Raw genomic sequence first — 25,412 nt, forward strand, 5'->3', positions numbered from 1 at the left:
AGACAATTTTCTGATGCAGTATATGGATGTACCCAGAAAAGGTGCAAAGCGTGACCTACTCTTGGGAAATAAGGCAGGGCAGGTGACTGAGGTGTCAGTGGGGGAGCACTTTGGGGCCAACGGCCATAATTCTTTTAGATTTAAAATAGTGATGGAAACACAGAGACCAGATCTAAAAGTTGAAGTTTTAAATTGGAGAAAGGCCAATTTTGACGGTATTAGGCAAGAACCTTTGAAAGCTGATTGGGGGCAGATGTTCGCAGGTAAAGGGACGACTGGAAAATGGGAACCCTTCAGAAATGAGATAACGAGAATCCAGAGAAAGTATATTCCTGTCAGGGTGAAAGGAAAGGTGTAGGGAATACTGGATGACTAAAGAAATTGAGGGTTTGGTTAAGAAAAAGAAAGACACATATGTCAAGTATAGACAGGATAGATCGAGTGAATCCTTAGAAGAATATAAAGGAAGTAGGAGTATACTTAAGAGGGAAATCAGGAGGGCAAAAAGAGGACATGAGTTAGCTTTGGCAAATAGAATTAAGGAGAATCCAAAGAGTTTTACAAATCTATTCAGGACAAAAGGGTAACTAAGAAGAGAATAGGGCCCTTCAAAGATCAGCAAGGCAGTCTTTGTGTGGAGCTGCAGAAAATGGGGGAGATACTAAATAAGTATTTTGCATCATTATTTACTATGGAAAAGGATATGAAAGATATTGACTGTCGGGAAATAGATCGTGACATCTTGCAAAATATCCAGATTACAGAGGAGGAAGTGCTGGATGTCTTGAAACAGTTAAAGGTGGATAAATCCCCAGGACCTGATCAGGTGTACCCGAGAACTCTGTGGGAAGCTAGAGAGGTGATTGCTGGGCCTCTTGCTGAGATACTTGTATCATCGATAGTCACAGGTGAGGCGCCGGAAGACTGGAGGTTGGCTAACGTGGTGCCTCTGTTTAAGAAGGGTGGTAAGGACAAACCAGGGAACTATAGACCAGTGAGCCTGACATCAGTGGTGGGTAAGTTGTTGGAGGGAATCTTGAGGGACAGGATGCACATGTATTTGGAAAGGCAAGGACTGATTAGGGATAGTCAATGTGGTTTTGTGCGTGGGAAATCATGTCTGACAAACTTGATTGAGTTTTTGAAGAAGTAACAAAGAGGATTGATGAGGGCAGAGCAGTAGATGTGATCTGTATGGACTTGAGTAAGGCGTTCGACAAGGTTCCCCATGGAGACTGATTAACAAGGTTAGGTCTCATGGAATACAGGGAGAATTAGTCATTTGGATACAGAACTGGCTCAAAGGTAGAATACAGAGGATGGTGGTGGAGGGTTGTTTTTCAGACTGCAGGCCTGTGACCAGTGGGAGTGCCACAAGGATTGGTGCTGGGCACTCTACTTTTTATCATTTACATAAATGATTTGGATGCGAGCATAAGAGGTACAGTTAGTAAGTTTGCAGATGACATCAAAATTGGAGGTGTAGTGGGCAGCGAAGAGGGTTACCTCAGATTACAACAGGATCTGGACCAGATGGGCCAAATGGGCTGAGAAGTGGCAGATGGAGTTTAATTCAGATAAATGCGAGATGCTGCATTTTGGGAAAACAAATCTTAGCAGGATGTATACACTTAATGGTAAGGTCCTCGGGAGTGTTGCTGAATAAAGAGACCTTGGAGTGCAGGATCATAGCTCCTTGAAAGTGGAGTCACAGATAGATAGGATAGTGAAGAAGGCATTTGGTCTGCTTTCCTATATTGGTCAGAGTATTGAGTACAGGAGTTGGGAGGTCATGTTGCGGCTGTACAGGACATTGGTCCGGCCAGTGTTGGAATATTGCGTGCAATTCTGGTCTCCTTCCTATCGGAAAAATGTTGTAAAATTTTAAAGGGTTCAGAAAAGATTTACAAGGATATTGCCAGGATTGGAGGATTTGAGCTGTAGAGAGAGGCTGAACAGGCTGGGGCTGTTTTCTTTGGAGTGCCGGAGGCTGAGTGGTGACCTTATAGAGGTTTACAAAATTATGAGGGGCATGGATAGGGTAAATAGGCAAAGTCTTTTCCCTGGGGTCAGGGAGTCCAGAACTGGAGGGCATAGGTTTAGGATGAGAGGGGAAACATATTAAAGAGGCAACCTTTTCACGCAGAGGGTGGTACGGGTATGCCATGAGCTGCCAGAGGAAATGATGGAGGCTGGTACAATTGCAACATTTAAGAGGCATTTGGATGGGTATATGAATAGAAGGGTTTGGAGGGATATGGGCTGGGTGCTGGCAGGTGGGACTAGATTGGATTGGGGTATCTGGTCAGTATGGACGGGTTGGACTGAAGGGTCCGTTTCCATGCTGTACATCTCTATGTCTATGTCTCTAACAGCATCAGAAAATAGTGGCACATTGCAAATGTTGGCATCTTCCTTCAACAGATTTGTAAATAAGCTTGCCATGAGCACAGATCCAATGAATAAGCATTGCTCATTGCCATTGAAAGGTAAAGGGATCCTTTATTGTGCATGTAGAAAATTATCTTCACTGTCTGTAATAATTCACTCGGATTGCTTGCCATTTGGTCAATTCACACTGCAGAATCAGTTATTGATAAGATGGGCGTAATGGGGCAGCTCATATTTATGTGGATGTGATGAGCTGTGAGAACAAATCTTATCATGTATGTCTCGAGGCAACTTATTACTCTTAGTTTAACAAATATTTTTAGAGGTTGCTTTTGAGAAAGGCTGTGCAGTCATGCTTAGCAAAAGCTTCAATCGCAAATGAATTTGGAACAGTCAAGAAACCTCATTTTGTCAACATTACTTGCTTTTTTTTTGGATTACTCTGGTACTTTTGTTAGACTGCAAATATTGGTATCTTGGTTGATCCAGAGGTCTTAGGATGCCACTAGCCTGTATCATCAACAAACTTCAATATATTAGATTAGCTTACTTAGTGTGGAAACAGGCCCTTCGGCCCAACAAGTCCACACCGACCGCCGAAGCGGAACCCACCCAGACCCATTTCCCTACATTTACCCCTTCACCTAACACTGCGGGCAATTTAGCATGGCCACATCACCTAACCTGCACATTTTTGGACTGTGGGAGGAAACCGGAGCACCCGGAGGAAACCCACGCATACACGGGGACAATATGCAAACTCCACACAGTCAGTTGCCTGAGGCGGGAATCGAACCTGGGTCTCTGGTGCTGAGGCATCAGTGCTAACCACTGTGCCACCATGCTGCCCTTATTGATCTCTTTAATTATTTAGTTAATGTAGATTGTAAATAGCTGAGTCCCTAATATTGAACCTTGCACTGCTCCTCAAATTGATCTGCCAGCCTGAAAACACCATATTTATTCCTGCTATCTGCCTTTTGTCCGTCAACCAATCCTCCATTCACACTTAGTTACCAAGACTCAAACATTTTGTGTGGCAACTTATCAAACAAATTTTTAAAATCTAAGCATATCTCATACGTGTTTATTTATCATAATACCTTTCAGTCTATGTTCCTCCCCCCAAATGTAGGTGCATCTTCAAAAAATGCATTTGTCAAAAGTTATTTGTCTTGACTAAATTTTCATTTTCTAAGCACTGACGACTTCCTTGCATATAGATTCTAGCACTTTGCTGATGGTGATGTAAGAGTGGTTGTACTGGAGTTTTTTTCTCTCTGTCCCCTTCTCTCGCTGTATCCACTTGCTCTACATCCATCTTCTTTTAGAACCTGAGGATACATTCTGTCAGGTCCTCAGGATTTATCAGGTTTGTATTCCTTAAGTTTGTCCCATAACTTTTCCTTGCAAATGTTTGTCCTCAAGTTCCCCACTCTTGCCTTTTTCTGGTTTGTATTTTATGTAATTCACTCTGAAGTAGTACAGAATAGTTGCTTAGATTTCCTCCTTCCCATTAGGATTTGTCCTCTCCCTGTAAGGGCCAGTGTTTATTTTAACATAAGCCTCTTCCTTTTTATGTATTTGTAACATCTTAAAATCCCTTTTAATATTCTTGTCATGGCTATTGGCACAATTTTTCCCTTTTATCAACATTTCCATCACCTGATTTCAAAAATACTGTAAATAGTCAGGCTTGCTGCTTCTCCTTGCGAGATTAGTTACTTTGTTCAATTTAATGTAATGCCAACTTCCACTGTAAGATACAAATGGATCTTTCATTGCAGTTTTGTTTTCTAATCAAATGAATCTTTCTGAACAATCTGTTTTGTTTCTTGAAACACTTACAGGTGTCTATCTCCATGTCATTTAGTCTACTTATTCTGTTGATCATAGCAACATTAATGTTATAGGTAATTAACCTTGCATGGATAGGGCAAAGAGGCTGATCCTGAATCCACCCAAGTTGAAAAATGCCCTGACGTTGGCATCAATTTAATCCACATTGGCCTTCCAGTCAACTAGGCCAGCCATCTCCTATGAAACAGTTATTGTTTGATTCCAAGGATTGTTTCCTTAAAAACAGTTAGATTTTGTTTGTTAATGGAGTCAAAGAGATGCACAGCATGGAAACAGACCCTTAGGTCTAACTCGTCCATGCCAACCAGATAGCCTAACGTAATCTAGTCCCATTTGCCAACACCTGGTCCATATCCCTCTGAACCCTTCCTATTCATTTACACTTCAGATGCCATTTAAATGTTATACTTGTACCAACCTCCTCCACTTCCTTTGGCAGATCACTCCATACCTATACCACCCTCTGCGTGTAAAAACTTGCCCCTTAGGTCCCTTTTAAAATTTTCCCCCTCTCTTACCCTATGCCTAAGCCCTTTAGTTTTGCACTCCCCCACCCTAGGGGAAAGACCTAGTCCATACCCCTCATGATTTTATAAACCTCGATAAGGTCACCCCTTAGCCTCCGACACTCCAGGGAAAACAGCCGTCCCCTATTCAAGTTCTCCCAATAGCTCAAATCCACCAACCCTGGTAACATCTTTATAAATTGTTTCTAGATTCTTTCAAGATTCACAACATTTTTGCAATAGAAGGGAGTACCTAGTTGCACACAATATTCCAAAAGTGGGCTATGTATTGTCCTGCACAGCATGACTTCCTCACTCCTATACTCGATGCTCTGACCAATAAAGGAAAGCATACCAAATGCTGCCTCCACGATTCTATCTACCTGTGACTCCACATTCAAGGAACTATGAACCTACACTTCAGGGTCTCTTCAGCAACACTCCCGAAGACCTTACCATTAAGTGTATAAGTCCTACCGTGATTTGCCTTTCCAAAATGCAGCACCTCATGTTTATCTAAATAAAACTCCATCTGCCACTCCTCACCACATTGGCCCATCTGATCAAGATCCCATTCTATTGAGTTAACCTTTTTCCCCGTTCATTACTCCTCCAATTTTGGGTCATATGTAAACTTACAAACCAGACTTCCTATGTTCACATCCAAATCATTTATTTTAATGACAAAGAGGTGGACCCAGTACCAATCCTTGTGGCGCACTCCTGGTCATAGGCTTCCGATCTGAAAGGCAACCCTCCGCCATGACCTGCTGTCTTCTACCTTCGAACCAGTTCTATATCCAAATGGCTAGTTCTCCCTGTATTCCATATGATCTAACCTTGCTAACCTGTCTCCCATGCGGAATATTGTCAAAAGCCTTACTGAAGTCCATTAAAATCGCATCCACCACTCTGCCATCTATCAGTCCTCTTCGTTACTTGTTCAGAAAATTCAATCAATTTAGTGAGACGTGATTTCCCACGCACAAAGCCATGCTGACTATCTCTAATCAGCCCTTGCATTTCCAAATACGTGTAAATCCTGCCCCTCAGGATTCCCTGCAACAAGCCCACCACCGATACCAGGCTCTATGGTTCCTCGATCCCTGGTTTGTCCTTACCACCTTTCTTAAATAGTGGCACCATGTTAGCCAACCTGCAGTCTCCCAGCACCTCACCTGTGACTATCAGTGATACAAATATCTCAGCAAGGGGCCCAGCAATCACTTCCCACAGAGTGCTGGAGTACACCTGATCGGGTCCTAGGGATTTATCCATCTTTGTGTGTTTTAAGACATCCAGCAGCACTACCCCTCCAATATGGATATTTTTCAAGTTGTCACCATCTATTTCCCCACATTCTATATCTTCCATGTCCTTCTCCATAAATAAACATTGATGCAAAATGCTCATTTAGTATCTTCCCCATATCCTGCGGTTCCACATATAAGTGGCCTTGCTGATCTTTGAGGGATCTTATTTTCTCCCTACTTACCTATTTGTCCTTAATATATTTATAAAATCCCATTGAATTCTCCTTAACTTTTTTTGCCAAAGCTGTTTCATGTGCCATTTTTTTTTTGCCCTCCTAATTTCCCCCTTCAGTGTACTCTTACTGTCTTTATTCTCTTGTAAGGATTCATTTGATCTCTGCTGTCTATACCTGATATCTGTTTCCTTCTTTTTCTTGACCAAAACCTCAATCTCTTTAATCATGCAGCATTCTGTACACCTACCAACCTTACCTTTCACACTACAGGACTCTTGTTATCTCATGACTGAGCCATCCCTTTACCTGCAAACATCCTTCCCCGATCAACTTTTGAAAATTCTTGCCTAATGCCATCAAAATTGGCCTTTTCTCAATTTAGAACTTTAACTTTTAGATCTGGTCTATCCTTTTCCATCACTATTTTAAAACTAATAGAATTATAGTCGCTGGCCCCAAAGTGCTCCTCCACTGACACCTCAGTCACCTTAGAGTAGGTCAAGTTTTCTCCAGCAGGTACATCCACATACTGTATCAGGAAATTTTCTTGTACATACCTAACAAACTCCTCTTTAACTAAACCCTTAAAATAATGGCAGTCTCAGTCTATGCTTGGAAAGTTAAAATCCCCTACCATAACCACACTCTTATTCTTACAGATAACTGAGATCTCCTTACAAATTTGTTTTTCAATTTTCTGCAGTCTATTAGGAGGTCTATAATACAATCTCAATTAGGTGATCCTCCCTTATTTCTCATTTTCACCCAAGTAACGTGCCTGGCCATATTCCCTTGAATATCCTCCTGTACAGCTGTAATGTTAACCCTTATCAAGAATGCGACTTCCCCTCCTTTTTTGCTCCCCTTTTTGTCTTTCCTGTTGCAATTGTATCCTGGAACATTTAAGCTGCCAGTCCTGTCCATCCCTGAGCCCCATCTTTGTAATTGCCATGATATCCCAGTCCCATGTTCCGAACCATATCCTGAGTTAATCTGCCTACCCCGTTAGGCCTCCTGCATTGAAATAAATGCAGTTTAATTTCTCAGTCCTACCTCATTCTCTGCTTTGTTCCTGCCTGCGCTGGCCAACTGACTTGCTCCTTATCCCAACTGTGCCAGTCTCAGACTGATCTCTGTCCTCTCCATATCCCTGGCTTCTCCTTCCACTCTCCGCACCCCTCCCCCCCGCATCCACCTTACAAGTTTAAATCCTCCCGAGCCGATCCAGCAAATCTCCCTGCTAATACATTATTCCCCCTACCAATTCAGATCCAATCCGTCCTCCTTATACAGGAGGGCTTGTTCAACTTAATTTGCTTGCAGTTTAGAAGTGTTCAGTGTTAACTTTTTCTATATTGGCAAATTGCTATTTGGGGCAAAGAGATTGAGTGTCTTGTTGATCATCCTCTACCATTTCAAAGAGAATTACTTTGAGCTCTTGTTGCAAGTGTGTTATGTTGGGATGTTCTCGGTTTGGAACCTGTTCTATTTATGGTAGCTTGGCATGATTCCTCGATTGTAGTTGTCTGATTTTTGACTGGAATCAAAGCTATTCCTGCAGCTTCAGAACAGGTTGAAGCAGAAATAGTATTATCAATATTATCAAAAACTACAAAGAAGCAATTTAGAGATTCTTTGCACTGTTTTTTCCTGTGCTTTGGGATGCGAAGCCTTAACGTGGCCAATTCACATTAGATTTATGGTGTCTGAGCTTGTGACTGAACTATAACTGTTTTCTATGCATTCATTCACTGGTTCAGTTGGATAGGGTTAATTGGTTTTGGAGGATACCTAAACAAGGATTTTTATTTTTCTAGTTTCTTCTTTCAACTCTAGCATCTTGTTCTTAGTAGTATTTTAGGGATGCTGTTTTGTACTTTCTCCCTGGCTGTAATATTAATCCCAAAACTGGACACTGTGGCTGAAGCACTTTATAAAATGAGAATGATCTAGTAGGATGTGGGTTTGTCGTTTAGCACAAGACTGGCCAAGCTATCTGATCTTGATTTATAAAAATGAATTGATAGCTTTTTATTGTATTACATCCATAATGCTTTGACTTGACAGACTTTCAATCTAGCATGAAATGCTCTGCCAGTGTCAACTAAGAGCTGCCATCTAGTTAACACCAAAAGGATTAGTGTGTGAGTCACAGAAGTGAAGCAGCATTCTTGCTGGCATGTCCTTAGTGCAACAATTAACCCCAATTATTATTCATATCAGCATTTTATGCTTGCTAGGCTGTTGACTTATTGTTGAGAAGAAAATACATTTCGGTATTATAAAAATGTTATTAAACAATCAGAATTAGATTTTTAAAAAAAAAATCATATCCTATCCTTTTTCATCCCACCATCCCTCCATGCTTCAATTTTTAAAAAACAACTCCCTCATATACTGATCCTATGGCTTATGTGAATGCAGACTGTCCACCATGACAAGCACCTATACTGTAGCAGTCAGTGCTCTTCAACTGTGGGACTTCAAAAATTTTGTCTGATGTGTCACTCATTATAGCACAGCTGACAATTTAACCCAAGTTTGGTTGCAAGAATTGTGCAGTGTGGTTTGCTGCTGAAGTAAGACTGGCATAGAATTGCCCTTGTAGGCTCAATATAGAACTGCCTCATGCACTCAGCTTTGAATCATGGTGAAGCAGATGAAATACAAACTTCATCATGTTTTAATTTTAACAACTTTAAGAATGAAACTGGCTCTTGATACCCCTTGGACAAATGTAGAGCCAGAAGCTGTGGCTGAGCTGGTTACAGGTGATCAGCATGGAAATGTGTAAGTTGTTATGAATTTGAAGGCATATACTGAACTTTGACGGAGTTAAAGCAGTTTTGCAGGCACGTGTCATGTGGCTGACTAGCAGTCTGAGTGTACTGGAAAATTAGAAATATGTAACATTTGGCCGTGAAACAAGTACCTGAGTTTTATTGCTGTTTTGACAGTTATTCAAATTTAGCCAATCAGTTTAAATTATGCCCCAGGATACTAAAACCAAATCCAGTTTGAATTTATTGTTTTTGCCAACTTTGAACCAATGCGATGATCCAATGTTTGGGGTATAAAGAAGCAGACATTTTGACAGTTAATCAGTGAGACCAACTGCCATTGCCAACAAACCATTCTATCAAAGGTACCTGATTCATATGAAACATCTTTGCAGCAAAAGACTGAAGATGACCTAGGGAAATCTTCAGCCAGAGGAAGACAGACACCAACAATGACAACAATGATGTGGTTTTGAAATTAAGTTGATGTAATTTTCATATGGGTTTTTATCGGAACAGTATATTGTTATAGAATTGAAGGCAGGCAGTAAGTAGGCAAGAGAAAAGGGGCTCAGAGTTGTAAATAGTTGTTGTTTAATGTTCACCTTTAGAGTTAAAGAATAAATTGATTTTTTTTAAAATGGTGGAATTTGGGAGTTCTCTGACGCTCATACTTTAACAGATTACAAGGCAAGGTGAGCTTTTCTGGGTGTTTGATTTAGGGTTTACCGCTATGACGTAACAAAGTGAAGGTATCACTTCTGCCATGTCACCGTTCTGTGATATTTTACAGAAATACATGTTCCAGCTGCATTCTCTCCTCTTCACCTGCCACTTTGAATCAAACTCAGCTCATAAGCAGATAGGCTCTGTTTTAAACTGAGTCGTTTGTCTCTCAATCTTGAACTGAATTGACTTGTGGAACTGTTACCTAATGCCACCTGACATCCTGTATGATTGAGAGCATTGTCCCTGGATAAAGTCTCCTTTCTGTTTTTCTGTGTAAATCAAGATGAGGGTTCCTTTCTCCCTTAAACCCTGAACTTTGATTGGTTAGCTGCAATTTGTTGTTGTCTAGAAATTCCCAAGATTCTGGACTGTCAAGGCATTTAAATAATTTGACAGGAAGGTTGTCATTTGCTATTACAGAATCTCCATCTCAAAATTGTACACCCCTGACCTTGGTCAGCCCAGAGAAGCCAATTATAAAGAAATACTAGGGAATATAATTATTTGTCTACTTTGCATTTATCATGAATGTGTAGATAAATTCTGTTTCATCTGTCTTTGCAATCAGACAAACTAATTCACTTGCTCTTTCATTTTTGATTGCTGTTAAGTATCAGTGTTCATTAACGTTAGGTTTTTAAAAACTTCCAAATTTTTAATTGCCTTTGATCTATAAATGCAGTTAATCTTCAAGACAATGTTCAATTCCGCAGGCTTGGCCATTATAATGAGGGTGTTTGGGCAAGTGCTCTTTTGCTTTTGTCACAAATTATTCATGCCTGAAGGGCATAACCTTTATTACTGTTACCTTGACCTTTGATAGAAAACATAATTATTGATCGTTATCTTGAACTAAATATACAGATTAAGAGTAGAAGTAGGCTATTGTCTTTTGCATCACCTTCAGTGTTTAGTAAGGTCATGGTTGATCTATTCCCACTTACCCTGGAAAACTAGATTCTTGTAAGGTGAGGTAATTGATCTACCTCAATCCTAAACATATTCACTGACCCCATCTCCTCCATCTTCTGAGGCAGAGGGTTCCAAAGTTGCACAATCCTGTCCAAGAAAAAGAATGTCTTTTTTCTGATTTTGAAACAGTCTATCCTATTAGTCTTTTTCCAGATCTCCAAAGCCTTGATCAGATCATTCATTGTCCTTTACAGAAAGAACAGAGGCTCAATTATTTTTTCCAATCCTCAGTTATTCTGTATCTATTTTTCTAACTGCGCATAACTCCCATGTAGGAAAACACCAATTTGGTCACATTGTGAAACAAACTGGCATGTCAACATGTTCAAGTGGCATAACGGGCGGCATGGTGGCTTGGTGGTTCGCACTGTGGCCTCACAGTACCAGAGACCCAGGTACGATTCCAGCCTCTGGCAATGTCTGTGTGGAGTTTGCACATTCTCCCCATGTCTGTATGGGTTTCCTCTGGGTGCTCCAGTTTCTTCCCACAATCCAAATCCAAATGCTAAATTGCCCATAGTATTCAGGGATGTGTAAGTTAGGTGCCTGAGTCAGAGGTAAATATAGAGTAGTAGGGTGGGGGAATGCATCTGGGTGGGTTAGTCTTCAGGGGGTTGGGTTGGACTTGTGCCAAATGGCCTGTTTCCATACTGTAGGGAATCTGTGTAATTCTTTGTAACTTGTTCTCAGATCAACAAGATCTTCTGGAGGGGCAGTGAATTTCCTGATCAGGACGATTTGTTTATTGAATGCAGTATGCAGACATAGCAGTAGTCTGGATGTTAAGGGGTAGATTGACTATTGCTGATAGCGATGTCTTGATCAATTGTAATGTGGCGTTGTACACCCTATATGGGCTGTTTTGAGGATGCATCTTCACTAAATAATAAATGTGCAGCAGAATTTCATTTTGCATTGAATAGACTTTATATGAATAGAATAGAAATGAGCTATGACTTGTGTAAGAATATTTACTTGTGAGTGGCCAGGTAAGGATACGCCTTAGTAATTTGAGCACCTGTGGTTGTTTTTGTTATATACCCTTAGTACTTTTTTAAGAAAATTGTCAGCTCCACAATGTTTCATTGACTAAATTTATAATGGCCCTATTTGCTGCCAGTTAATCCTGAGTGGGGTTTGTGTGTGCCAAAAAAGGCTTAGTTTTGTTTGAGCTTCAGTAACTACCTATGCTCTTTTTGAATGGTTTCTGCATTTCTTCCTTTATTCAAGTCTCCTGTAGACTGCAAAGTTCCCTGACTGAGAGGCACATGGTCTATGAGATTTAAATCCGTGTTGAACTGACATTCTGCCAGTACGTAGTGCTTGACTCCAAGAAAAAAATAATCATGTTAAAGTTGAAAAGCATCATTTGTGATGCTTTAATTGTATATTTCTTAAAATTGTAAATATCAGAAGGTGGCACTTAAATGCTTATGAATGTATTCTCTTAACCTCATCAAATGATTTATATAGCAGAGGGTGTGAAAGACGCCCTTCAAGGAAAAGAAAACACCTTGTATTGCAAGTAAAAATCCACCTGGAAAATTTTCGGCTGCTTAATCAGTATACAGTATTCCATAATTTAACTAGTTTAATTAATTTGTCCATTGATAGCATTTTTTGAGGTTGGAGGGGATTAAATGGCACTGCTTAGGTTTACAGTATTGCTGGATCTTTCCTGCTGATTTGATCAATTCACATTTAACTTAAATTGATATTAAAATATGAATTGATTCCTTTTTCACCTGAAAGCACAGTTTATTTCAGTGCCTTTAACAAAATCTATCAAGGCTACAGAATCACTGCCCTTTTCTGAAATTGTAGATAATTCAATTTCAAATTGCAGTGCCTATCTTTTTAGTATTTTAATTGGAATCTGCACAGTCAGCTTTGCTCCCATCTGAACATGTGACCCAGAGAACCTAATTGCAGTTAGATGCAATTCGCTTTTCCATAAGATAATGTATGTTAATATGCTTTGAGAATACCAATTTGTCCTAACATTTAGTGTCTCTATCAGGTCTCACAGGTGCCCAAACAGGCAGGACCTGCTGCTTATACAACACATGAACTAAACAAGGGTCATCCAAACCTCCCTGCAACGCCGCCAGGCCATGCCTCTTCGCCAGGCCTCTCACAGGTAACAAGTAATAAAAACAGAGAGACTTTACCTTTTTGGGATGGGGAATGAAATAATAGGACAAGATAAAAAGCTTGATACGAGTCAAATCCAGCTCCGATGCAATATGGCTGAAATGTTATGTCAAATCCAGAAAGTGATTCTTGAATATGGATCAAATAGCTGTTAATTAGGTTGTAGATTGGAGACTTTGGAGTGTAGCCTACTTCATGTCAGTTGTAGAGCATGTTAATACTATGGCACATCTGTGTAAATGGTGTGAAGTTAAGATCAGACAAAATGTGCATCTTGGAACAGAAGTCTAAGATCCCAAAGGAACCATTAAATACAGGATTGTTCAGATTATTAAGTACTTGTTGAAGCAGATGCAAAGTTATAAATATTTTTTAAAAGTATATAGTTTACTCAAGTTGTATTCTATACTTCTAATCTGAAGCCAGTTTTATAATGAATTGTGGTTCAAAGGACAAGTTCTAAACTTTTTAGTCTATGGGTAACAGTCAAAATTTTTACCTTGGCAGTTTTAGTGGTGAGAATTTTTAATAAAAACTTCCCCTCTCGTCCCTTGATTTGAAGCTGCTCTGATGTATCTGGGCAAGTAACTTGCTCTCTAGATCTTAAAACTTTGTTATTTGCTTTTGGGGTATGATAAATTCATGAAGGACTCCCTTTTTTAATCTTTTCCTTAACCTGAGGGTCACCAATCCTCAGGTAAAGTTACCACCTGTCATATCCCCCCTCTCTCTCTCTCTCTCTCTCTCTCCCCCCCCCCCCCCCCCCCCCCCCCCCCCTCTCCCCCCCTCTCTCTCACACTCACTCTCTCTCTCTCACACACACACACACACACACACACACACACACACACACACACACACACACACACACACCCTATGCTCCTCTGGGAGTCTGGTGACTTTACCTTTGTCGTTTTTTTCTACTTTTAGATGTTTGTTGCTGCCTCACTCTGGCAAACCAGTCTTAAGTGCTGTACCACCTTGTTGCTTTTGAAAAAGTAATTTTATTTGATCACCTGTTCAGTGATTGTAACTTCATCCATTTTTATTCTCCATTCCTGAGGAAGTACTGGACCCAGGTTTAACGTTTTCTTCTGATGGCTAAATTTTGTCAGGACCTGTGCCGAAAAATTGTGTGACGGGTTGAGCGAGGTTGTAACTCTTATAATTACACTGATTTGCTGTGAAAGTATAATGAGAACAAGTCACACAAAAGAGGCAAGGATACTGCATACTTAGAGAATTCATGTGCTGAGAGGTTTTTGTGACATACATTTGGGAATACTATGAGGAATTTGTTGTAAACCGTAGTATGAAATGCAAGGTCAGTCTGTTACTAAGGTTAGCACAATTGTAACATTGCAGGTACTCAACATGACCACAAATGTCACTTGCTAATCCACTTTCTGCAATGAGTTTTTGAATGCGTGCCCCATGTAATACATGAACAGTCCAACACGATGCTTGACATTGTAATTTATATTTTTGAAGTATCTTATACCTCACTGGCATAGCACTCTGGAAATTAAGTCCTGCCATTCCTAGAGTCATCAGAAAAGTGAAAAGTTTTTATGATAATGTACAAAATTTTCCAATTTACCTGTGTTTTAGACCCAGGTTTACAGCACGGACCAGTTTTCTGAGCTGAACAATTAAATAGTACTTGCTACATCTAAACAATTACGAACCATCAACATATAACTCTACTCGTTAAAACTCTAACGCAGGCACACTCACTCACTGCGCACAAGCGTGTGTGCACACATAAATGGGTGTAATTGGTGGAGGGAAAGACTGTGAAGTCAATTCATGGACGCTTTTCATGATTTGCTGAGATGATCCGTTTTGCTTGTAAGGACTTATTACTCCAAGCTCTTCCTTCTCTGGATAGCTTCACATGCTAGCAGGAGGTGAGGTGACTGGCTCACACTTAAAGCATCTCTGACTTATTGAACAAAAGCCATCACTTTCATACAAGGAAAACAAACTGCTTTTCTCGAGGTTTTTGTTTAGTACACTAAAGACACTTCCTTAATTTTTGGAGATCGGATCACCTTTCCCAACATGCAGTTTCATAAGCTACTCAACTACCTGGGAGTAATCACATATTGTTAATAGGTAGAAGGCTTTTGTCATTGAACTGTAGAATAATATAACTGCTGTCATGTAGCTGAATCTCCCTTTTGAGCAGACCCTTGGGTTCCAGCTCATCTGCAGTAACCTCCACTGCTTGAACAAACAGCAGTATGAATTGCCCTTACAATGAGTGTCAGGTAACATCTTTTAACAAGTGGAGTAATCCTTTCCACGATCCTATGTTTTCCCCCTTTTCAGCTCACAATGAAAAATGTAGAAAAATAAGATGTAACCTTTACAAATAGGCTATGGTACCAAAGATGACGAGAACATTTAAATTGTGTCATGGAACCAAAATGCTCGTCGTTTTCAGTTTTTAGAGTATTCCTCTGAAGCAAGGCTCATCCCGTTATTTGTGATCAAGCGTCTGGTCATTGAATAAGCAATTTTCATGATTAGAGTAAGATCTACATTCTCCCTTATCAGATTTTGTTTTCGTCATGTCATGTTACAAAAATGCATTAGTCTAAATCAAAGTTCTAATGTTCTTTTTTTAAAAAAAAGGTAATTTCTGTGTTCCAGAATATTAAATTGAGCTATAGTGGGTGGAGAAAGTGATGACTGCAGATGTTGGAGACCAGAGCCGAAAAGTGTGGTGCTGGAAAAGCACAACACTTCAGGCAGCATCTGATGAGGAGGAGAATCAATGTTTCGGGCATAAGCCCTTTATTATGAATCATTAGAAATCAGGAATAGTCAGAATTCCTGATGAAGGGCTTCTGCCCGAAACATTGATTCTTCTGCTCCTTGGATGCTGCCTAACTGGCTGTGCTTTTCCACTGTTAGACTTTTCCACTCAATAGTGGGTGGAGCCAAGATTTGATGTTGCTTTCCACTCATTTGGATTATGTAGTTTCCATACTAAGAAATGAAAGTGAGTTCCAGTTTGCTTCATATTATAGTAAACATTTTTAAGTGTTTTTAATCACTGCAGTAGATGAAAGAATGTGAAACATATTTTGATAAAGCTAAAATTGATATTATTAAGTAACAACAGTAGCAATCTGCTCTAGTCCTTTGATTCTATTGGTTGGCACAACATTGCGAATGGGAAATCTGGAATTTTGCCTTCTGCTTATAGGCAAACAGTTCTAAGAAATTATTCAGCATCCAGTCAGCTCACTTGAATCCTTTGCAAATTGCTGCAGGAGCACTACCTCAGTAAGTTTTGTTGGTGGGTTCAACAGGCCCAAAGGAGGATATAGAACTTGCCTCCAGTATACAGGTACCTCTGGAATGTTCCTAGTATGCCTGAATATATTACACCTCAACATAGAGGTTTGTTACAAATACAGAGGTAGTTCCTGAAGTGTTGAAACCTGCCAAGATGTGCATTTAATACTATGCTTGGTATTGTCTAAATTAATTTGACTATTTTGGCACTAAACACCCTTTAGGGAGGCAAACCAACTGTGAAAGCATTATGTAGACCAGGAATCCCAACACTTACTTCTGTGGCACCCTCTCCTGTGTTTTGAATCTCCCATGAATTCATTTTGTATATATAATTAAGTATGATCATACTTGAATTTACTTAATATGACACTTGTTGCTTGCTTTGAACAAACATTCTTTTGTAATTTGGAGGTATCATTGACCAGCATACACATGTGATACTCATCCTGGCTTGATACTTTGTTTTCATTGATGTCATTATTGAAAATCCAGTATCATGGATGTAGCTGTACTAAATGGAATCAACTCTGTGCTGCAAAAGAAACACTCAATGGAGCATTTATATAAAATCTCTTCAGCAGTAGAGATTCAGTAAATATGTTGTTGAGAGCATGCTCTGATAAAATGAGCTTTTCTGATCATTTTGATGGGACAGAGGATGGGCTGTCAAATTTCAGTATTCTCAGTCAGGGTGTTTGTAAACCATAGATAGATGTGTGGTTGATCTATCATAAGTTATAGGGAAATAAGTATTAAATTTGGTGCATATTGGAAAGGCATGATGGTAAGGTCCTGGGGAGCGTTGCTGAACAAAGAGAACATGGAGTGCAGATTCATAGATCCTTGAAAGTGGAGTTTCAGGTAGACAGGATACTGAAGATGATGTTTGGTATGCTTGCCTTTATTGATCAGTGCATTGAATATAAATGTTGGGAAGTCATGTGACTGTATAGGACATTGGTTAGGCCACTTTTGGAATCCTGCATTCAGTTACGGTCTCCCTTTTACAGGAAGGGCGTTGTGAAACTTGAAAGGGTTCTGAAAAGATTTGCAAGGATTGCCAGGGTTTGGAGGGTTTGAACTATTGGGCAGGTCTGAATAGGTTGAGGCTGTTTTCACTGGCGGTTTGGAGGCTGAGGAGTGGCCTTATAGAGGTTTATAAAATCATGAGGGCCATGGATACAGTGAATAAGCAGGTCTTTTCCCCAGGGTTGGGGAGTCAAAAACTAGAGGCAAAGATTTAAGGTGAGAGGGAAAACATTTAAAAGGGCCGTAAGGGGCAACTTTTTCATGCAGATGGTGATGTATATAGGAATGATGGAGGCTGGTACAATTACAGCATTTAAAAGGCATCTGGATGTGTGTGTGAATAGGAAGGGTTCAGAGGGATATGGGCCAAATGCTGGCAAATGGAACTAGATTAATTTAGGAAATCTGTTTGGCATGGGTGAGCTGGACCGAAGGGTCTCTTTCCAAGTTGTACATCTCTATGACTTGGCTTTGCACAAGGGGCAAGCAAAGGAATAGAAAGAAGGCTCTTGCTGTCTTAGACTTTACACTCCCAAACTAACTTGTGTCAGTTCCTCAGCAGAGAAGCTATATCTACCTACTACTTTATCAAATAATTAAAAATGGTGAGTAGTCTTTGAGTGTGATAATGATTAGGGATGGCTGGATGGAAATTTTAAAATCTTAATGTTAATATTGATGCAAAGGGACATGTGTAAGTGTGCAACTCGTTTCCAATAATAAAAACCTGAATTAACTGCATATGCAAGTTATTACATCACTGAGTCTTATTTACTCATCTAAATAGACTGGAGTGAAGCTCACTGCAGCACTCCAACGTGGAGTAGCTTCTCTTTTTTCTGCCTGTCTCATTCTAACTTAATGTCTTAACCTTTGAATTCCTCTTCAGGATCCCAGGAGTGTCCTGCGTGATCCATCAAAAACCTTTCAATAAGCCCCTTACCAGTTGTTGGACAGAATTAAACATTGCCATCTAGTAATTATTGGACTTGAATGTGCTTAGATAGAATTCACAGGGTGCCGAGGTTCTTCATACAAAAGTGCTTATGAAGAGAAGGATTCATCACAATCAATAATGATTGAAATTCATCATTATGCATTCATTTTAAAACAAAATCTCCTTAAATCAGATTGATTGATTAGTGCAAAATAGAAATATAAAACTTCTCAATTGCAAATAGTCAGGATTCTAATGCTGGCAATTGTATTCAAACTCTCAGAAAAGCTCAGTCACCAAACGTTAAAGCTGAAGTTCAAAGAACCTGTGATTTGGAAATCAAATGATGGATAGAGAAGGCTGAGAAAATTCAACCCCTTGATGACATGCATGTTGGGTGCCTTTTTTAAGGCAGCCAAGAAATCAGAAGGTTCAACATTGTTTGTTTAGATTGAAAATTCTCCTAAAGACTATGGACAGTGTAAATACGCACTGGAAAGCGCATGTTGTGTCACTGCTCAAACAGAACTCCACAAGGGTCATGCACCTGCTGGAAAGTCTTCCAGAATATACAATCAGAAATGAGCCAGGTAATTATCTTAAACTGGAAGCTTTTTGACAACCGGGTAGTGCAGGCAATTTCTGTAGCAGGGAAGAGGGAAGAGGCAGTCTAATCTCTCGAGTGTATGGTTATTTGTGAAGAATGATTGATTAAATTCCAAATGACCTGTGAGTTGCCATAATGATTTCAATCTTCATGAAAGGAAATAAAGTAAAACTTTAGCATAACATTGCTCTCAACTGTTGGCAGATTCCTAGCTCGGACACTAAACCACCTCAACGCTTGTTGAATTCCTTCCAATGCCCCACTAGCTTTTGTCCCAATGGATGAATGACCTACATGACCTTGACCCCTCAACAATTTCATGTAAAGTGCAGAGAACAAAAAATTCCTTTGAACGTAGTTTTCTTTGATCTTGGCAAAGCTTTCAATTTGGTGAATTGAGCGTCCCTCAAAGTTGCTACAGTGATCAGCATTCACATGATGTTCACAAGCATCTTTAATGTCCTATTTGACAATCGGAAAATAACAGAACTGCACGATGGTTCCACTAGAGAAGACAACTCCGGCCAAAACATCAGGCTGTTGGACCAAGACTGTAGCTGCAACTTACTACTGACCTGTTCTTTTCTCTCTCCCTAAAAAGTTGTGGAAATAACTCATTGCACTGGTGGTGAAATCTTCAACCTTGAACAGTTAGACATTGCGTCCGAGCTGTGGCTGCCTCAGTCATAAAACTACAAAATGCTGAGATGTTGATGCTGTTTCTGGAAAAAGAATTGCAGCAGTTCGTGTATTCACTGAAACCTACAGGAAAATAAGACTTGTGTTGAATATCATTCACGAAGACGAATGTTCTAACAATCAAATATAAAGCCTAGTGACTTCAATTGAAAGTCGCAATATAGTGTTTTAAAATAGTGTTTGGAGACTATCTATCCCAGAAAGTTGATTTTTGTTAAGGTATGCCACCAAATCCAAGATGCCAACTTAGTCTATGGTAAACTGTGTGCTTGTGTTTTGAAGTATTGACACCTACTTAAAGTCAATTGGGCAGTGGTTCTCCAACAGTTTCTAGGGTGCTGAAGCTTAGACAAGTTCATTGCAGTAACAGAGTCCTAAAGCAACAAATATTGGTACTGTTTGAGAAAGATCTTGGGATTCAAGTAGGAAAATAAAGAATAAATGTAAGTATCCTCCAGGACACCAAATGCAAAATTGGTACAGTTTATTCAGAATGTCTACTTTTTAAAAAAAAAGTCCAAAGAATTGACAAAGAAACAAATGCTGACATTTCATGTAAAACTTTTCTTGTCGCAAACAAATCTGTGTACATTGAGCACATTAACAGGCAGTTGAGGTGCCAACTTAACAGGAAAAGTGTTTGTATTCTAATTAACTCACTCTTAAATACTGTATATGGTCATTTTTACTTCATATTACACTTATGGCATATGATTTGCAAGACAAGATCATGCTTCAGGGCACTCCCGCAGTTGAGCAAGATCACTAGTTCCTATCGCACCCTGGTGTGCCTTTCAGAAGTTGGCCTGCTGTGACAGAGTTAATCAGAACAATTCCACCAGCAAGACCAATTTTGCCAACTCGTTCTTTGAATCTCAAGTCCCACCAGTTCTCTTCCTTTCAAACAGAAAACTAACTTGTACTAGCATTCTGCTAGGCTGTTAAGACAGAAGTATTTCACTCTGCTCTTCATAGCACAAAATCTCTGGCCAAAAATCACCTGCTCCTCCAATTAAACAAGACAATTAATCGTTTTAAATTCGGTTGCAAATTTCTGAAAGAAAACAAGTTGCTTGTAGAGTGCCGAGATGCCAGTTAAAGAGCCACTGCTTCCCCTACTGCTAATGTTGACAGTGGTCATAGCATAGAAAATAGGAGCAGTAATAGGCTATTTTGTCCATTGAATGGTGGAGCATATTCAATGTGATCATGGCTCATCATCCAACTCCGTACCGTGCTCTTATTTTCTCCCCATATCCTTTGGTCCCTTGACCCCTAAGAACTGGATCTAACACCCGAAAAATTCAAACTTTTGGCCTGAATGGATTTCTCTGACAGAGATTTCCATAGGCTCACCCTCTTTCTCGGTGAAAATAATTATCCTCCTCTCTAAATGGCTGACCCTGTATCCTTAAACTGTAACTCCTGGTTCTGGTCTCCCTGATTATTGGGAAACATCCTTCCTGGGTTTACCTTGTCTTATCCTGTTAGGAGTTTTATAGGTTTCTGAGGCTCCCCTCATTCAAAGTTTGGGAGAAGATTTGTAGCTTGGGTGCTCGTTGTTGTGATTCTGTTCGCCAAGCTGGGAATTTGTGTTGCAGATATTTAGTTCCCTGTCTAGGTGACATCCTCAGTGCTTGGGAGCCTCCTGTAAAGCGCTTCTGTGATGTTTCCTCCGGCATTTATAGTGATTTGTACCTGCCGCTTCCGGTTGTCGGTTCCAGCTGTCCGCTGCAGTGGCCGGTATATTGGGTCCAGGTCGATGTGCTTATTGATTGAATCTGTGGATGAGAGCCATGCCTCTAGGAATTCCCTGGCTGTTCTCTGTTTGGCTTGTCCTATAATAGTAGTGTTGTCCCAGTCGAACTCATGTTGCTTATCATCTGAGTGTGTGGCTACTAAGGATACTAGGACTCATAACAGCACACAAACCAACAGCCACTCACAGACAACAACTCACCAGGACGAAGGATCCGATACCCCCACATGAGCAAAACCAATGTATTGTACAAAATCCCATGCAAGTACTGCACAAAACACTACATAGGACAAACAGGAAGACAGCTAACGGTCTGCATCCATGAACACCAACTAGCCACGAAATGACATGACCAGCTATCCTTAGTAGCCACGCACTCAGATGACAGTGTGAGTGTGTGGTTACTCAGTTAAAGTAGCCACAGTTACTTTAAACTGTGTTAAAGTTTAACTGTGTTACAGTTAAAGTTATGCAAATTGTTTTGTTTTGTTTGTATTTTAACTGTAGTGTAAGAATGGTTTGTTTTTGATTAAAGCCTATAGTTTGACTAATGAAATGAGATCTGGAATGCAGTGCCTTAACATCTGGCTTTAAATAAGATGAAAGTTAGGGTCTAGGCTATTTTTCTGATATGTTTTGAGGGATTTTGGTCCGGTTCATAACACTGAATCTTTCGTATTTTGTGATGGTTACAGCTTAAGTATAGCAAAATAGCAAAAACCTATAGTGAAATAGCAAAATGTGAGTGGCATTGTGGCTCAGTGGTTAGCACTGATGCCTCACAGCGCCAGGGACCTGGGTTCGATTCCATCCTCGAGCAACTGTCGGGGGAAGTTTGCACATTCTCCCTATGTCTGTGTGGGTTTCCTCTGGGTGCTCCCACAGTCGAAAGATGTGCAGGCCAGGTAAATTGGCCATGGGAAATTGCCCATAGTGTTAGGTGCATTAATCAGAGTGAAATGGGTCTGGGTGGGTTACACTGGAGGGTCGGTGTGGTTTTATTGGGCGGAAGGATCTGTTTCCACACTGTAGGGAATCTAATCTGTTGGGAATGCTGTTTGCAGAATATTTTCTCCTTTTGTGTTTAGAGTTGGGCTCAGCTTGTGCGCTTCTGCATTGCTGCCTGCTCGGTTTGAGAATTACTTTGAAGATAAAACTTATTAGGATGTAAGGAGTGAGAAGGGAAAAGGACACTTTCAGAAGTGAGTATTAGTAATCAGTATAAGTGTGCAAATTACTACTCCGTATCCTTGGCAAACTAACAAAACTTTTATGGTTAAATCTACCTGTTCAGATTGATCACCATTGGGAACGTGTTGACCACCATACGTGTGTCAAATCTATTGTAATACAATTGCAGTAATGTTTTGCAAGATAATTTCAAATTTTAACTGAAATTTACTAGGGATGATGCGCAGCCAAATATGATGTACTTTTAATTAGTTGCAAGTCATAAATCTAAAGTAATTTCTATCAAAATTGATTTGATTCATGCTGATTGAATTTGTCAATTATATTAAAGCATTTGATTTACTGCTGAATTATCGCATATGCTGTAAAAGCATGTCAATGTTGGCCTCTCATATGGGGCGTCATCATTTCTCAAAGATGCTTACGAATGTACCAGGAAATTTGAAAAATCACTTGTCTATACCACCAAGCTTAATGATGCTGCTGATGCTGTTACGAGCGCACACACAACTTTAGTTTGAAAACAATCTTATACGCTCTCTTAGACATGTTGAACCTTTATTAGTGAAAGCAAAACGTGTTGGGAATGCTGTTTGCAGAACGTTTTCTCTTTTTGTGTTTCGAGTTAGTAGGCTCAGCTTGGGCACTTCTGCATTGCAGCCTGCTCTGCTGGAGAATATTACACTTTGAAGGTAAAGCTTATTGGGATGTTGAGGGTGATAAGGGAAGAGGGCGCTTTCAGAAGTGAGTATTAAGAAGCAAATAAGCTTTTAATGGAAAACACTACTTTTAGCACACAAATTGGAAGAATTATTGGTAATCTTTATTTATGTAACTGTTCCAAAATCTATTGAATTGCAATAATTTTACTTGGTGCTAATACTATTCATTTACTATTAATTGATGATCATTAATCGTTCTTGTGCCTGGCTGATTGTAGAGCTTTGAAAAACCTGTAATGGACGTGTGTATGTGAAAAGAAATTTGAAAGATTTCTGTTAATCCTCTATTGTTTCACTCTAAATCTTTCATTTTCAAGTTTGCTTTGTAGTTAAGCGAAATAGCTAGCTGTCTGATTCCTTCTCCCTCATCTCGCTCTGCCCTGGTGGGGAAATGTTGAAACACAGTTGGTACAGATTTTCACTGTTTCGCTGTTTAGTTCTCTAACCGCAAGTGATATTTTTGTGCACGGGGTTGCAATTTTCTCCTCTACTGTTATAGAAGTTGTTCTCTAGAGATTTAAAATAAATCTAACAAAAACAAATGATTGGTCACTGCAGTTTTTTAATATGTATATCTGTTAACTCTTTCCTCTCAATTAATTTATTGACAAATCGTATTAAATTGTGTTCCATCCACTCCAATAACATGCCAAAAACTCTGACTTTTTCCAAGATTGAGATGTCTCTTTAGGCTGTCCTTGCCATTTTTCCATTAAGCCAAACTTCTCACCTGCATTCCTGCACATTTTTGTTCAAGTTGTCTCAGAGATTTCTTTTTTCCTAAACAACTTGTTCAGAGGTGTTATTATACACCTTTGGAACAGGTGGTGCTTGAACCTGAGCCTTCTGGCCCAGAGTTAGAGACAATACCACTGCATCACCAGAGCCTTACATGATTTGCTTCATAATGTCTTCGTTACCTTAAGACCCAACCGCCGCACTTTATTTCCTATTTGTGATTAAGCTGCTTATTTCACTTGGCTTTCTCTCCAGTTTGCTAGCTAGTGTTGCAGTTTGGTCCACGTACTTGTTACTGGTCAAAATTATTTTTGAGTCTCTTTTAGCACAGGCATTTCTTTGCCTGCCCCTTCCCCACTCCACCACCACCCTCACCACTCTAATTGCATGTAGATGTTTTTCCACCTACAGGAAATGCACAAAAATTGAACAAAGAGCTAAATACCCAGTTTTTGAGAGCTAATGTATGATGCTGTTAAAGGGCAGATTCATCAGTTTTGTTTGTGATTAGTTATATACTGAGTTCCTTCCCTGAACTGCCATTGCAAGATTGAGAATTGCGAGAGAATTAGGAGTCCAGTGTCATCTTGGAAAAGGGGAACTAAGGATGAAGTCTAGTTATCCTTCTGCCACACACTGCAGAGGCTCTAGAGTAAAATTGACCGCATTTAAGGAGTGCATTGCCTATGTGCCTGCTGAGTGGAATATCAGTGGCATGATAACTAAAGTGTGCAAATAAAGAAAAACATCGTGTACCATTAGTTTGGGCTAAGAAAGGATATTTTTTAAATGAGTTCTTGTAACCTATCTTATTGTTGTTCTATCTTATTCTGGTGTGTATCTTTCCCTTATGTCATAGACCTTGTTACCTTAATAGTTTTTCAACAGTATTTTTCATCAACTTGCCATCTACAATTATTCTTTTGTCAGCAAGTGAGTAGCCATTTATATTATTTCAGTTTGCGTGCAAACTGCTCATTAAAATAACTGATATGCTATCGAAAATGCTATCTGCTACAAAGTAAGAACTTGGGTAGAGAAGAAAAAGTTTTCTTTTTGCTGCATTGATAACCTCACAAGTAAGTGGCTATTGTTACGATGTTTTGAGGTTTTTTTTGATCTTCGTGATTGGAATTTTTCTAAATTGTGTGTGGGGGATGGGGGTGAGGCAGCTTATACTTGTTTTGCTTCTCTTATACTTTAAGCGCAGAGGAATGTTTGAGGCACTTTAGGGGTGTGTGTGTGTGTGTGTGTGTGTGTACGTGTACGTGCGCGCACAGAGTATGCTTTGTCTAGAGACAAAATGCTGATTGGTTTGTGCAAGACTGCCAGTTGTGGAGGCCGTAGTCATCAGTGTAACACGGCTTCTGGTGGTTAGAGTTTGTGAGATCAATGTTGAGGCAAAAGGTCTTGAGATTGTGAAAGAGACAGCATCTCTCCTTATCTCTCTGCAGAGAGGTAACCAAAAATTGAAAGAGTTCTCCTAGTTTACTGTTGGCTGTTAACCAGTGATTGGAAGACAGAACAATTAATATAT

General features: G+C 39.8%; 1 protein-coding gene across 1 annotated transcript in view; it reads left to right on the plus strand.

The window, feature by feature from the left end:
• The window catches only part of LOC132833800 (eukaryotic translation initiation factor 4 gamma 3-like), a 356,819-nt gene that overhangs the window by 91,081 nt on the left and 240,326 nt on the right, over positions 1-25,412 (plus strand). The window contains exon 3 of the mRNA XM_060852385.1: positions 12,748-12,867. Within this exon, the coding sequence (XP_060708368.1) occupies positions 12,748-12,867 (120 nt within the window). The remainder of the gene's footprint in view (positions 1-12,747; positions 12,868-25,412) is intronic.

This window comes from Hemiscyllium ocellatum, chromosome 37 (assembly GCF_020745735.1).
Source record: "Hemiscyllium ocellatum isolate sHemOce1 chromosome 37, sHemOce1.pat.X.cur, whole genome shotgun sequence".
Taxonomy (NCBI): Eukaryota; Metazoa; Chordata; class Chondrichthyes; order Orectolobiformes; family Hemiscylliidae; genus Hemiscyllium; species Hemiscyllium ocellatum.